Below are 14,185 nucleotides of genomic sequence, written 5' to 3' on the forward strand. Positions count from 1 at the left end.
TAATTGATTAATTGGGCCATTAAAGTGGGCCCATAAGACTTAAGTAAATAATGGGTTTTACTATTTTAACTTAAACCAAACAAATCCTAAGGGCTAATAGGTCTTATAAGACTTGGGTCTAACCCAAATATGACCTAACTAATTAAATGGACCTAATGGGTTATGAGTTGAGCCAAACAAGACCTAAGACCTAAATTAACCCAAAAGACTAACTAGTGTTTCGGGGACCTAAATAAACATGACCTAAGGCCCTTTTGACCCTTAAAAAGACAAACCTAAACTTCATATTCCCTTATCTCTCCCCCTTCAAGCCAAACCGTGGAGGAGAAGAGACAAGGAAGAAGAAGAAGAAGAAGAAGTAGGGAGAGGAATGAGAGGGGAAGGGAAGAAGAGGAAAGGCATGCCAAGAAGGATGGCTGCCCTACCATCCCTCCTCATGCTCAACCAAGGCCTGAACAAAAAAATGAAAAGGGGAGAAGGAGAAGAAGAAAAGGAAAGAAAGGAAGAGGAAGGAGGGATTGATGGAGGACTAAAGTGGAGCTCATCTTGAGGTAAGCTTTAACCCTTGATACATCTCTCTTTCCATTTCCACTTTTGAATTAAGTAGGTTCCTTGAGCTTGAGCTAACCTAGGGTTCCATTTGGGACTCAAGGTGAAGCGCGGTCCTTAATGGAGCTTAAATGGCAAGGACCAATCCCTATGAAAAACTTGTATGAGTTGCATTTCAGCCATTGTTGTTGAACCCTTGGTTCTAGACCTTGAAACCATACCCATGGACCAAATTGAGACCAAATCCTTGTGTGATCTTGGATCCATGAGGTGAACCTAGGTTCTAGTGACCCTAGGGAGACCTAGACACCCTCTCCATGTCCCTGAGTGCAAGGGGTACTCCAAGCTTCAAGCTGGAGAAGAAGCCCTTTGAAATATCGGTAAAGATTCTCGGTGGACGCATAACCAGATCCACCAATCATGGTACCATCTATCAGTTAGCCCAGTGTAATCCCAGTGACTTGACCTGAACAGATGAAGGAGCGGATTTACTTTGTTGCCTCTGCCCGTGGGTCAGTTCCTTCTCGAGAATGTCTCAGGGATTGAACGGATGCAGGGGCGGACTAAGTTAGCAAATCTGCCCGTGAATCCGCTCGCTCTCGGGTGTGTCTAAAAAATTAAACGGATGCATGAGCGGATCCAAGTAAGATGTTCCGTCTGTGGATCCGCTCCTTGTGTTTGGACCTTTTAGCCTAAACAGAGTCAGGGATGGACTCACCCTGTTCCTTCCGTCCGTGAGTCCTCTCGTGTTGTGTCAAACCCTGCCCCTGGCTGACTGAAATTTTGATTGAAGGACAGGAATCCCTAATCAGGCAACCAAGATCACTGTGGAGCATCACTCCAGTGACTTGGATTAATGAAGAGACCTTGTGCATGTCATCCTATATACATGTCAGAAGGTGGATAGCTGACCCCTACAGCTGCACAACACATAGACTGATGTATGGCCTGGACCCCAGGTAATCTCTCTCCTCCCCAAACAGTGGGACCCACCTGTGTAAAAGTGTGTAAAATCTCCTATAAGGCATGTGGGGACAATACCCTGACCAAGGGTCAAACCCCTGTGCAAGCCCCATTGAATTTCAACTTGCTAGAATTCTCTGGACGATGGCACTGGGCGATGCAGCAAGGCCCAGTGACATCGTCCAGTGAGTGAAATAGTACATTTTTAATGATTTTAATTATGGGGACCACCTAATATGAACATGGGCATCCTTCATAGATAGAGGAGAGTCTGAGGGACCACCTCATACCCCTAGTTCAGTGTGGACCCCACCACAGAGCCCAGAACAGCTAAGAATTAGGTTAAAAATGCACTTTAAAAAGGGACCCAGTAGGCCAAATAGACCTTTGTTGGACTTGGTCTATAAATAGGGGTGCCTTGGGTTCATTTTAAATCCTTGGCCACTATTCATTTCGTGCGGAGAGAAGAAAGGAAAGAAAGGAGAGAAAGAGGGGAGAAAGAAGAGAAGGAAGAAGAAGGAGGAAGAAGAAGGGAGGCTGCCACCTCTACCCAAGCTGGAACCGAGCTCCTTCAGGCTTATTTAGGTATGAGATACATTTGCATGCCTGCTGCCTTCAATTCTTCTCTATCTTTGATGTGATTTTGCTCCCTGGGCAGCCCTAAATAGCTAGGGCTTGCCCAGAACAGCTTCAGATCTGCCATGCAAGCCTTAAGCATGGGAGATCTGTAATTTTTGTTTAATTTTAGTGCACTTTTACACTATTCTTGTGAGCCGATTCTGGCTATGCACAACTGCACTGCCTAGATTCACTTTTGGCTGACTGATTGAAGCCTTGGATGCAAGCCATGGCGGCAGAGGCCAAACCCTAAGTGGTTGCAGCCTTGAACCACTATTTTGCATCCATTTCCAGCCCTGCATGTGGCTGGAATCGAATTCCAAGTTTAGAAAAAACCCTGTGATACTATTCACTGGGCTATCTGGGCAGCCATTGGCAGCCTGATGGTGGGCTTAGTGGAGGATCCATTTGGACCAAAATGAAGACCATCCCAGGGGCTACACAGTACCCTAACATGCATGGGATGATGTTGAGCACACTGCCCAAGAAGCCCCACCTTGGAATCTCAGCCCATTTGTCAATTGCAGCCTCTGGACGATGCACTAGGCGATGCAGACATTGCCCAGTGAATAGAAAATTGCTAGAATGCTGATCTGGCTCTGGGAACCTCACCCATTGGCCTTGGGACACTGTGGGAGGTTGGGAAATGACCAAAAAGCCCTTTCCCACATTTGTCCTTGACAGGGGAATACTTTGGAACCCTAGTGGGTCCTGCAGGTGAAGGAAACCCTGCTGTGCTTGGTCCTACAACACATGCAAGCTGTGGACAACACTGTGGACCTGATCTGACCTAGGGTCAGGTGCAACTATTGAAACTGACCAATTTACACTTATGTCACTGACACTGGATGATGCACCAGGACATGACCTAAGACCCAGTGCAAGGCCCAGTGATTCCAAGTGTGAACCAACTGAACACCGGGTCAACCCAGTAAGTTTAGGTTAACCCTAGGACTACCAGTGGTAGACTGAAAACTTAATAAGACATTATCTGATTTGTATTTAGGATTTGATCCTGCGCTCGAGGTCAACAACCAAACTGCTTTTGAAACTGAGTTTGCAACTGAGGTCTTAGAACCCAATTCAAGTGAGTGAATAATATTATCATATGTGCATGTGTAATTATGATCTTATGCCGGCAATTAAGAATTTTAATCATGCATGTTGTGTTACTTACTTTTGATTAAAGTTACTCAAATCACTGCATAATGACTGTCTAATGATCAACACTGTGAATTCTTGTATGATGATTGTGAATGTTAGATTAGATGCCATAGTCAGCTTGGAAATGAGGCCTATGGCAACTCGTAGAATGGGATGCGATTGACACCACCCGACTCATACGATGCCATATAGACATGGGGTTAGAGTTTCATCACTCGTGCTACGCACCCTTGCCAATAGGGGCTTAGGTGTTGGATGTCTGTGAGGGTGACCATATATATATGAGAAAAGAAATGAAAATAAATGAAAGAACGCCGGAATGGTGAATGAAAAGAAATGAAAGAACACCAGAATGGTGAATATGGGCTATAAGCCAAAGAAAAGAAAAGAAAAGAGAAAAGAAATGGATTGCCCTATAGGTTAATCACAGAGGGCTGGTCGGGCTGACTTTGGTGATTGATGCGGGAGCTGATTGGTTCTCTCCTACAACTCAATGGGTGTATCACGGGAAGGGGTTAGAAGCCCGCATCAGGGATACATGTATTGGGGATTGTAGTAGCACAAACCTGACTTAGTTGTATTGCTAGGTGGCTAATAAATAACTGGACTTGTACATCATGTAGGATTATATGAACTGTGAATTGTGATTGCATGTGCATGCATGATTGATGTTATTTGCTCATGAGTTCAGTGGGGCTCACACTCTGTTATACATTATTTTTCTTAGATGATTTTGCAGATTGATGTCGGTGTGGCATGGAGGCTCATCTCGAGGAGGAGAGTCCTGGTTGTTACGATGATGTTGGTGTGGACCCCGACGGAGGTCATACCGATCCTGCATACTTTCTCGGTGGTCATTGATGACCGTTGAGGGGTGAATCTGATGCTTTTTGTTTTGGGGACTCCTATTTGTTTTTTCTAGGAGTTTATCCCAGTCCTGAAAGTGGATCTGTTGTAGTTTTTACTTTCTTTTCTTTTTTGGGTTGAGTCTGCTCACCCTGTATATAATTATGTATGTAGTTCTGTTCTTGTCAGCTTTGTACTTATGTTCGTGGGTTGGTGGAAAATGTATAAACTTTCTTATGTATATATTATCATCATTTTCCCGTATCACTCTGCTTCCTTTTATTATTGAAATTGTAGTTATCTGCAACACTCTGATCTTGCCTATGGTAAAGTGAATGAATGTGGTTCCGTGAATGTAAGCACTGCTTCTAGATCCGTGGAATTTGGCGGATTGTCGTTATGCAATTCGGGTCACCTACCCAATCCTCCTAGGGGGTGCTTTGGGGTGTGACATGCTGTCTTGGTTGAAACTTGATTTTAACCTTGGGGGCCTAGTATGGGACCCTTCAATACATGTTTTAATATTGCTTTCGTATTTTTAGGCTACCCAACTCGATGGATAGCTGGTGCACCGGTGAGATTCATGTCAACCACGCCGGGTGACACCCGAGTTCGGTGAGTGGGTTTTGGGTGACTTTGTTGGGTTTGAATATATATATAACAAGTAATCTTAAGCATGTTATTATATAATTATAAGCATTGTGCGTATTGCATTATTATTCAAATGTGAAGGGTGGTTATGAATGTGATATTATTTTCACCATTGTATCAGGTGACGGTGCCGGGTTTGCCAGTATTGGAATCCCAATTTATTTAATTATAAAAACTATTATATGTCATCCTGATCTGTATGTGCGGTGTCGTGCTGGTACCCGGGTACAAGATGGAATGGGATGTTGATGCACCCGAAATACCTCTCGAGACGATAGGACTTGCATGTAGTATATATGTGGCTAGGATGCTTGCTCTCTTATGCTACGACCCTTGCCAACAGGGGGTTTACGTGTTGGATAGTCTGAGCACCTGTTGCCTATGGAGGTGGGAGAGGCCAGGTCAGGGGTAGTGATGGCTATCGAGGTCTACCACTGGGTGACTGGATGGTTTCTATCGGCGTAGGCTCCCGTGTGATAATTGAAGTTTCCTTAGGACGATAAGTTAAGTGACTCTCAGTGTCTCCCGAGTTATCACAGTAGCATACACTTGACCAATAGAATTTGTGTGCTAAGTGAAAAATGAATCCAACATTAGCATGCATCATTCTGCTTAAACTTATTTTTGTGTATGTATATGCATTCCCCTTTGCTCCCTCACTAGCTAGTGTAGTTAACCCCGTTGTGTAACCCCCTTTTTAGTTGATATACAGGTAAACTCTTGATGAACACCGTTGGATGCAAATCAAGTGGAGCCAGTGGCTATGACTTGGATGTGGATGTACATCCAAGAATGGTGTCCTAATGGAGATTATTTATATTTAATTTCTATATTCATCCACAATCATGTATAAATTTTATGTTTAATTATAAGGAGAGAAATGAATGGTTACAAAGATATTTAGATTGTACTTTGTATTATCATTAGAGAACCGATGCTCTATAATTTCACATGATTTTAATTAAATTTCGCTTTCGCTAACTCTGTGATTGAAACGATTTATTCCATTTGGTACGTTCGTTGCCATTATCACAATTGATGATAGGGTGGACTATGTCTCGGGACACTATATCTACCATCCTGGTAGGTGTTGGGATGACACCTATTGTCCCAGTCACCTCCTATGTGGTAAAATATCTTACATCGGGATGAGACGCATGACAACTTGCTTAATAAGCCATGGTACCAGATTAAGAGCCATCTTTACCTCCGACTAGTGTTCAAACTAGATCAAGAAAAGTTTCTGGCCAACTTGCCAGACAACAAGCTCTCTTTTAATATTCCAAGCGCTCGACAAAGCGTTAGACACCGTTGGAGCTGTAATTCTCTTATTAGTGAAGGCACAACCGACGATCATAGAAGACCAGTTGACTGATCCTAAATTTAGATCTAGTTCACAAATGGCAGTATCAGGTGGAGCAAGTAGGCGATCTGAGATATCTTCATCTGCATCGAGAGGAGGATCATCCATTACTGGCTCCCAGTCCATACCTATAGAAGGTAGATCAAAAAACCAAGAAAAAATTAGGGTTAGAAATCCATGCCTACAAGCAGAAAGAAGCCTAGCATTAAACTGAAGGTATATGAAAATAAGCACAAAATCATAAGAAACCCTAGCCAACAAGATCTAAAAGAACAAGAACCAAAGTCGTAGACTACGGTGCTGATACAAGATCCTTAGAGAGGTCTTGCGACCTAGGATCAGAAAAAGATCTACATCATAGCAGGCTCACATCAGAGAAGAGTGGAACATCAAGGCGAGATCTAGATCTAGAAAAACAGGAGCTACAAACAAGAAGAACAAAGTGAAAACAGCTTGATATCTAGGTTAACCGAAATCTCAAAAAGCAGTAACAAAACACACAAACAAGATAAGAGCCAAGAAAAGCAGGATCATAACTATGTCACCAGAGCAAGATCCTTAAGAAGGTCAAGCGACCAAGGATAAAAAATTACATCACAGCCGGCTCAAATCAGAGAAGAGCGGAACATCAAGGCGAGATCTAGATCTAGAAAAGCAGGAGCTACAAACAAGAAGAATAGAGTGCAAACAACTCGATATCTAGGTTAACCAAAATCTCAAAAAGCAGTAACAAAACAAACAAAACAAAATAAGAATCAAGAAAACAAGATCGTAAACTATGTCACTAGAGTAAGATCCTTGAGAAGCTCAAGCGACCACGGATTAGAAATTACATCATATTCAGCTCACAGCAGAGGAGAGGAAGTAACAAATTGGAATCTAGAGACTAGAACCAGGAATAAAGGAGACTACAAGTTAGAAAACACATCGCAACATGATCCAAATTGATCGGAGTCACAATCCTCAGTAGAGAAAATAGTGGATCTGAAGCAAGCAAGTAGTGTTAGGGTTTGGCAAGCAAACTAGAGATTTCTTGCAGCCACAATCAAACCAGAGAACCCTAGCATGAAGATCTGTGTCGAGAGATCAGAAGAAACCCCCCAGTGGGAGGGAAACTCTCACAATGGGAGAGAGGAGGAAAACCCTAACTAATAGGGAAAGGAGACCGGAAAACCAGAGAAGCGAAACACCCTATAGCCCAGAGAAGAGCCTCACAAACGAAGAGCAATTACAATTATATTTTAATTTGACTGCATGGATTATTTATCTAATATTTTTAGTATTGATTGAATTGTAATATTATTATATTGTTTTTTGATATTTATAATGAGATTGGAATTTAACACAAGGTCATGGGCTCTTGGAGATGCGAACTCAACAAAGAAGCTACCTTTGTTGTAGCAGCATAAGTAAATTGCACCCAAGGCCCCAGAGGGAATCTAAGAAGTCTTTGAGTTTGTCTTTTTTAGGTTTATGGAAACCTATCAAATAACCAAAGAAAGAAAATGGAGATGATTTGCATCCTCTGGGGAGGAAGAGAAAGGGGACGGTTATCAGGTTCAACACTGAGCAGTGAAGAAGCTGGGGGTTTCGGTGCTCTCCATATAGAGCGGTGAGGCCGAGAAGATCTAGGGGTAATGGGGTTACCTCTTGGGATACAGCCAGATGGGGGTATCAGTGCGTTTCGGGTGAGCAGATTCGTGTTGGTGGGATAGAGGGAAATTAGATGATGGGGGTGATGCTCCCAGCACTCCTTCAAAGCCTCTGTTGGGAGAGGACTTACTAGACATCTACAAATCTTGACTGATTAGAGAGCTAAAAGAAAAATGCCTTAAGACCAAGAGAAGAAAAACCAGACGATGTTGATTGGAGAGATAAAAACCATTGTTGATCGAAGTTCCAGAGGACACCTCGCCTGAGAAGATGAGATGAGTGAATCTTGGGAGATGAAAAGCCAAGGGGAAAGTAGGGTTTAGAAAAAGGAAAAAGAAAACTTGTCAATACTTGGGCGAGAGTGGAAAGGTGTTGTTGCCAAGATCTTCCTTCCATGGAGTGGTCCGATCCTGCACACAATAGAATTAGAGGATAGAGCAGGTGAATGCCTTGGAATGGGTTTCGGAGGAGGACTTTCTGATGTCTAAGTTACATCTCAGAGCAATACAATAGTTAACGGAGCCGGGGATGGGAAATTTCATTCTAGAGCTTTTGGACCTCAACCACTAAAGTGGTCTATAGATGCTTACCTTCTTCCCTTCCCCTGCTCTCTTATATATGACGTTATTTCCTCTTGTCCCCCCTCCATAGGGTTGCGTACTGTTTATGTTAGGAGAGAGATCTTAGTGGGAATCGTTAACCGAATTTGTTAGTGTTATCAATGATTATGCCTTTGGCCCGCCGTGTGTAAAGCTTTTTGCTCACTCTTCAAGTGTGAGGCCGTGGCTGGGGTTTGACATAGTTATGGATCCTTATTCCCTGGACCATTCCCTGATTTAATCCTTTTACACATGTTCTCTTGGCATTGGAGGTCAGATTCCATATGTATCAAAGGGTGAGATGCATTGTATCGAAAAATAAAAGGACAAGACAAGATGGGAGAGGGAATTAATGACGAGAAAAGTGGGTTATTAGTGTGTGGGACCAAAATGGAGGAAAAAAATAGAGAGGGAAGGGGATGACATCTACCTCTAAACCGGGTAGAGGGGAGGTGAAGAAAAAACGTACAGTAAAGGACAGGAATCAATTTACAAGGAAAATAATGATGGAAGATAAGAAAGAAGATGACTTGTGGAGGAGGTAGTTCAGTAGGAATGTCGCGCTTCATCTAGCTAGAAAAACAATCTTTTCTCTTTCTCCCGTCTATTTTGAAGATGTGCAAGTTGAGGAACCGTTTGAAGTACCATTTAAAATTTTATTTATATGTCAGGGACAGTTCCATACCATCAGACACTAAAATATGTCAGGGACAGTTCCATAGCATCAGACACTAAAATTTGTGAATTGTGTGTTTTCTCATGGGAACTCAATAATCCTATCTATGCATCTCTTAAAAGGCAAAAATAATTCAGTGGTGCGGCCATGGAGATTAATTCCTCTTTGTCTCAAGCAGCTGATGGAATCAGAGGCATTCCAATCAATTGTCCTCAGAACATGCGTATTTCTAGCTTTGCAAGTTTTGACTAAATATGTAACAGCCTACAAAGAACAAGTTCTTCTTCATCACAATATTGTACAAACTCTCTTATCTTTCTAGTAATATATTTTCTTTCCTCATAAAAAAAAAGGCAAAAAATAAAAAAATAAAAAAATAAAATAGTTATTGGTGTACTACCTTTTTTACTAGCAACAAAGCTGGGAGAAGAGAATGAAATGATATAAATACCCGTGCAAGAGAAGAGAATAATGAAACTCCATTTCCATTTGATTCCTTTTCAGATGTCCATAGGATCATCAATATGTTTTTTATACAGATGCTGCACTATACAAAACACAAAAAAACTCCTCTGGGTTCATCGGAAAAGTTTACAACACGCCATGAGATCCATCTGGTCGCGCTCAAATTCTAGTAAAAACAACTCAAGATGCTTCTATTGGTGGGAAGCAAACATGGATATTGAATCATTTTTGGTCTGATAAAACAGAATTGCTCCATGAGAGCATTAAATCCCTTGTAACATCTGGTAACTCTGCAACTCACAAAGTGCAACCAAATAATAAGGAACAAAAAAAAAAAACTATCAAAAGCAAGAATATCTTATTTCTAGTTGAGCTGCAAAACAATCTATCAGACATCTATCTGGCTGTCAAAACCCCCAAAAGAAGGTTTAATTTTTTTTTTTTTACCTCGAACGATCTCAAAAGCCACCGAGGGTATATCAATTTCACCTTCAATCAGTCTATATACATCCACAAGCTACAGCAGAAAAAGACATTCAGCAATTATATAATCAGGACCCAAATTTATAAATTTTCTTTCCCTTCTATCATATATTATACCTCTTGAATATGAAGCTTAGAGTCTTCAGTCAGAGCAAGAAGAAGCTGTTTCCGTATCCCTGAATCAAGCAGGAAAAGGCGAGCTCCATCCTTGATGGTATCGGTAAGATCCAATTTCCTTTCAACCTGCCAATCTCTTGACCCTTGCCTGATAGAAGGAAATGTATGAATAACAACAACAATCATAACCTTATCCCAATTAAATGGGATCGGCTACATGGATCCGAAGAGGCTACATGGAAGGAAATGTATGAACACGGATGGGAAATTGGAAAAACCTCAAACAGAATGTATTAAATATGGGCAAGTGGGCCCGCCACATACATTTTCTTCACTTGCAATGCAGGGTTACTACTCATCTTTGCCACATTTTCCTTTGCAAGTACTATAAGGTTTTCAAGCCGTTTCCACTGGAAAATGCCATCTTTAAAAAGGACCTAGCACACACAGATCAATATGAAAAGTTATGTTGGGAAAACCCAATATATCTATGTGATTATGTGGTTAAATCTTTTTATATATCGGTGTAAGACATGAAAATATTTTCTTTGATGAATAACATGATCATTGTGAAAACCCATCAATAACATGGAAAGGAAATGTAAAGAACATTCTCCTCGATAAGGAAAGAACAAAGTAACTAATTACAGTATATGAAACACACACTCACAGAGTTACTAACTGCAAATACAACAACAACACAGCCTTATACCAACTAAATGGGGTCGGCTAAATTGATCATTGTCCTCCAATCAGCTCTATTCGAGGTCATACTTGCTACAAGGCCTAAGCTATTCAAGTCTTTCCTCACCACTTCTCCTAGTGTCATTTTAGGCCTGCCCCTGGCTCTTTTAGTTCTTTCATTCTGATTCAAATCACTCCTCCAATACTAAAGCATCCCAAGGCCTCCATTGAACATGGCCATGCCACCTCAGATGACTTTCTCGCAGCTTACAATGTATCGGGGCTACTCCCAAATCAGCTCTAATTTGGTCATTCCTTGCTTGATCCTTTCTAGTTTTGCCACACATTCATCGCAACATCATCTCTACAATTAGTTTATCAATATGACACTTCTTAACTTCCCAACATTCTGCACCAAACATCATAGCAGGTCGTATGACTGCCTTTCCTTGAAGCTTTCAAGGAATAAGTTGATCACACAACACTCCGGATGTACCTATCCACCTCGCCCATCCTATTTTAAATTCTCTGTGAAACATCATCTTCTATATCACTTTCTTTATTTATGGTTGTGCCTAGAAACCTAAAACAATCACTTTATAGGATCTCTCCCTCATCAATTTTCACCATTGCATTACCCGTCTTAGTGTAACTAAAGTTACACACCATATACTCAGTCTTCGTTCTACTTATCTTAAAAACTTTTGATTCCAAGGATGATCTCCATAACTCCAACTTAGCATTAATCCTTACTTTTGTCTCATCCACCAAAACTGTATCATCAGCAAAAAGCATACATACTAAGGAACATCATCTTGAATTTCACTAGTTAAATCATCCATTATAAGCGCAAACAAATAAACGCTCAAAGATGATCCTTGATGTAACCCAATTGTAATTTGGAATTCACTACCTTGACCACCCCACGCAGTTCTCACATTGGTTACCACACCATCATACATATCTGTAATTATGACGACTTATTTACTTGAAACACTTCTCTTCTCTAGTACATGCCAAATTAACTCTCTAGGGACTCTGTCATAAGCTTTTTCCAAGTCAATACAGACCATATGGAGATCCTTTTTACAATCTTTAAATCTTTCCATGAGCCTCCTACGTATATAGCTTATGTCATGGATTTACTTGGCATAGAATCAATTGGTTCTCCGAAGTCCGAAATAGTAGTTTCTCATCTCAAGTGGGTTTCAATAACCCTCTCCCATAATTTTATAGTATGACTCATTAGTTTTATAGTGGGCGAGCCTTGGCACAATGGTTAAGTTGTGCTATTGCAACCATCACGCTTTGGGTTCGAAACATGGGAACAATCTCTCCGCGAAGCAAGGGTAAGGCTGCATATATTTTCCCTTCCCAGATGCAGTTGCGGGAGCCTCGTGCACTGGGACACTCTTTGTAAAACCCACTGTTAGCATCATTATGGGGTCTTTTTTATTTAGTTCAAGCTGGATTTTTCTTCTTCTCTTATTTGTACAATCCAGCTTGAGGGGGAGTGTTGGAATATGATACCGTGGGGGTATTCTGGTCCCTTTTGGGGGTACTTTAATTCTTATGTCATTAGTTTAAGTTACTGCTCTTACAGAGTCAGCTAGTTAGGGGTAATAATGTCTATTGTAGAAAACCTAGGACCTGTAACCAGTAACCTTAGAAAGAGAAGAGAAGAGAGAAAAGGGAGAAAGAGAGAATAATTGCTTATATTAATTGATAGGTAAGCCCCTCTATTTATAATAGAGGGGAAAGTTACAAGAGACTAAAATAGGCTATGTGGGACTAAAACCTACATAGCCGACTTACACTCAATAACATAAAAAATAAACTAACCCAAAAAGGACAAGAATACTCCCACGGTATCATATTCCAGCACTCCGCCTCAAGCTGGATTGTACAAATAAGAGAAGAAGGAAAATTCAGCTTGAACTAAATAAAAAAGACCCCATAATGATGCTAACACTCCCTCTCAAGTTGGTGCATACAAGGTACTAATGCCCAACTTGAACAAAATGGAAAAAACTAAATTGCAGCAGAATCCAGCTTAACATACGAATGCAGCTCCCAAATAAACCTTCAAGAACTTAAAAAAAATAGATCTTTAAAACTTGGATAGACATGATCAGCAAACCAGGACTAGAATCTCTTCCAAAAAGGCAGCTTTCAACGATCTTCAATAGCTATCCAGTGATGAATCTCAGATTGTCATAGTGACAGAATCTTGAAGTGAAATAACTGGAGCAGCAAGCAGCGAAAACAAACTGGATCAGGCAGCGGAAAAAACTGTATCAACCCAACTGAAAATCCTCAAATAGGCAACAACCAAATATCTTCAATATTCGTCAATACTTCAATCTCCCCCTTATGGTAAACTCAACCCAATAACGAAAGATACCCAATGGCAATGGTGGAGAAAACTGATCTTCTATGTTTTGCACCAATGTTCCTGCAAGTTTTGCGTTCTTCAATGTCTGCAAGTGTATTGTACATAATCCCCCCCTCACGTGTAGTACACGTGGACATAATAGAGATAATGTAAGAGATAGGGCAAAAACATAATATTCCAGAATTTTCCAAAGGTGCTATGGGTAAGTAAAAAAGGAAGGAATGGCAAAATTATAATTTACCAGAAGTTTCCAAAGGTGTTATGGGTAAATACCAAAGGTATGGGATATGAAGGGAATTAGAATTATTGAAAGAGAAAGATGTTGGAAAAAAAAATGGCATGGCTGTAATTTGGTGGAAATCCACTTTTAAATACAATCCAAGCCAAAGATCGTCTAACTTTTGTTTACTTCTCTGAAACCTTACTCAAGCATGCTAGCTAGTCTACCCAATTCATTTCCTCTCCTTGAAGTACATGCTCCAATTGAGGTAGAAGGTCTAGCAAGATCAATAGGAATGGTAGGTTGCACCTCAGTCTCCTCCTCACCCTTACAACTGCTGTCCTCATTGCTTCTTCCTTGGTTTCCTATAGACACCTCACCAAAAAAAAGGTACAACTCCTGGAGGTTTGTTTAGGGCTGCTAAGTAATCCTCATCATCAGAGGTAACAACACTTCTCATCCTCATCCTGATAATAGTGGTTCGGCCAATGGGAACATCATTCAATCCCTTGGGTTCCTCCCTACCAAACTCAACATTAAAGTAAGAAAGTACAGTAGACAATAACCTACCATAAGGCAAATTCCCATCCTTAGAGTAGTCTATATGGAAGGTCATTGTTCTCATAAGAACATAGAGTAAGCAGATCCGATACCTAACATAAACTCTAAGGTCAGGTAGGCAGCCAGGATTGAGATTTGTGTCCAATGTCCACCCTTGGGCATAATATTATGTTGTACT

At 41.0% G+C, this 14,185-nt stretch overlaps 1 protein-coding gene across 1 annotated transcript; it reads right to left on the reverse strand.

The window, feature by feature from the left end:
* Positions 1-9,719: 9,719 nt before the first annotated feature.
* LOC122664697 (protein ACTIVITY OF BC1 COMPLEX KINASE 1, chloroplastic-like) lies at positions 9,720-10,609 on the reverse strand. Its single transcript, XM_043860643.1, has 4 exons — positions 10,472-10,609; positions 10,148-10,295; positions 9,995-10,064; positions 9,720-9,837 (listed from the first exon to the last, which is right to left on the reverse strand). The coding sequence occupies exons 1-4, from the start codon at positions 10,504-10,506 to the stop codon at positions 9,770-9,772; spliced, it is 321 nt and encodes a 106-aa protein (XP_043716578.1). The 5' UTR covers positions 10,507-10,609; the 3' UTR covers positions 9,720-9,769.
* Between the last annotated feature and the right edge of the window lie 3,576 nt (positions 10,610-14,185).

This window comes from Telopea speciosissima, chromosome 6 (genome assembly GCF_018873765.1).
Source record: "Telopea speciosissima isolate NSW1024214 ecotype Mountain lineage chromosome 6, Tspe_v1, whole genome shotgun sequence".
Taxonomy (NCBI): domain Eukaryota; kingdom Viridiplantae; phylum Streptophyta; class Magnoliopsida; order Proteales; family Proteaceae; genus Telopea; species Telopea speciosissima.

Coding starts and splice junctions, on each gene's coding strand:
- LOC122664697 (XM_043860643.1), bottom strand. CDS start 10,506: ATGAGTAGTAACCCTGCATTGCAAGTGAAGAAAAT. Junction 10,296..10,471: donor GCATTGCAAGTGAAGAAAAT/GTATGTGGCGGG, acceptor TCCTTCTATCAG/GCAAGGGTCAAGAGATTGGC. Junction 10,065..10,147: donor CTAAGCTTCATATTCAAGAG/GTATAATATATG, acceptor TTTCTGCTGTAG/CTTGTGGATGTATATAGACT.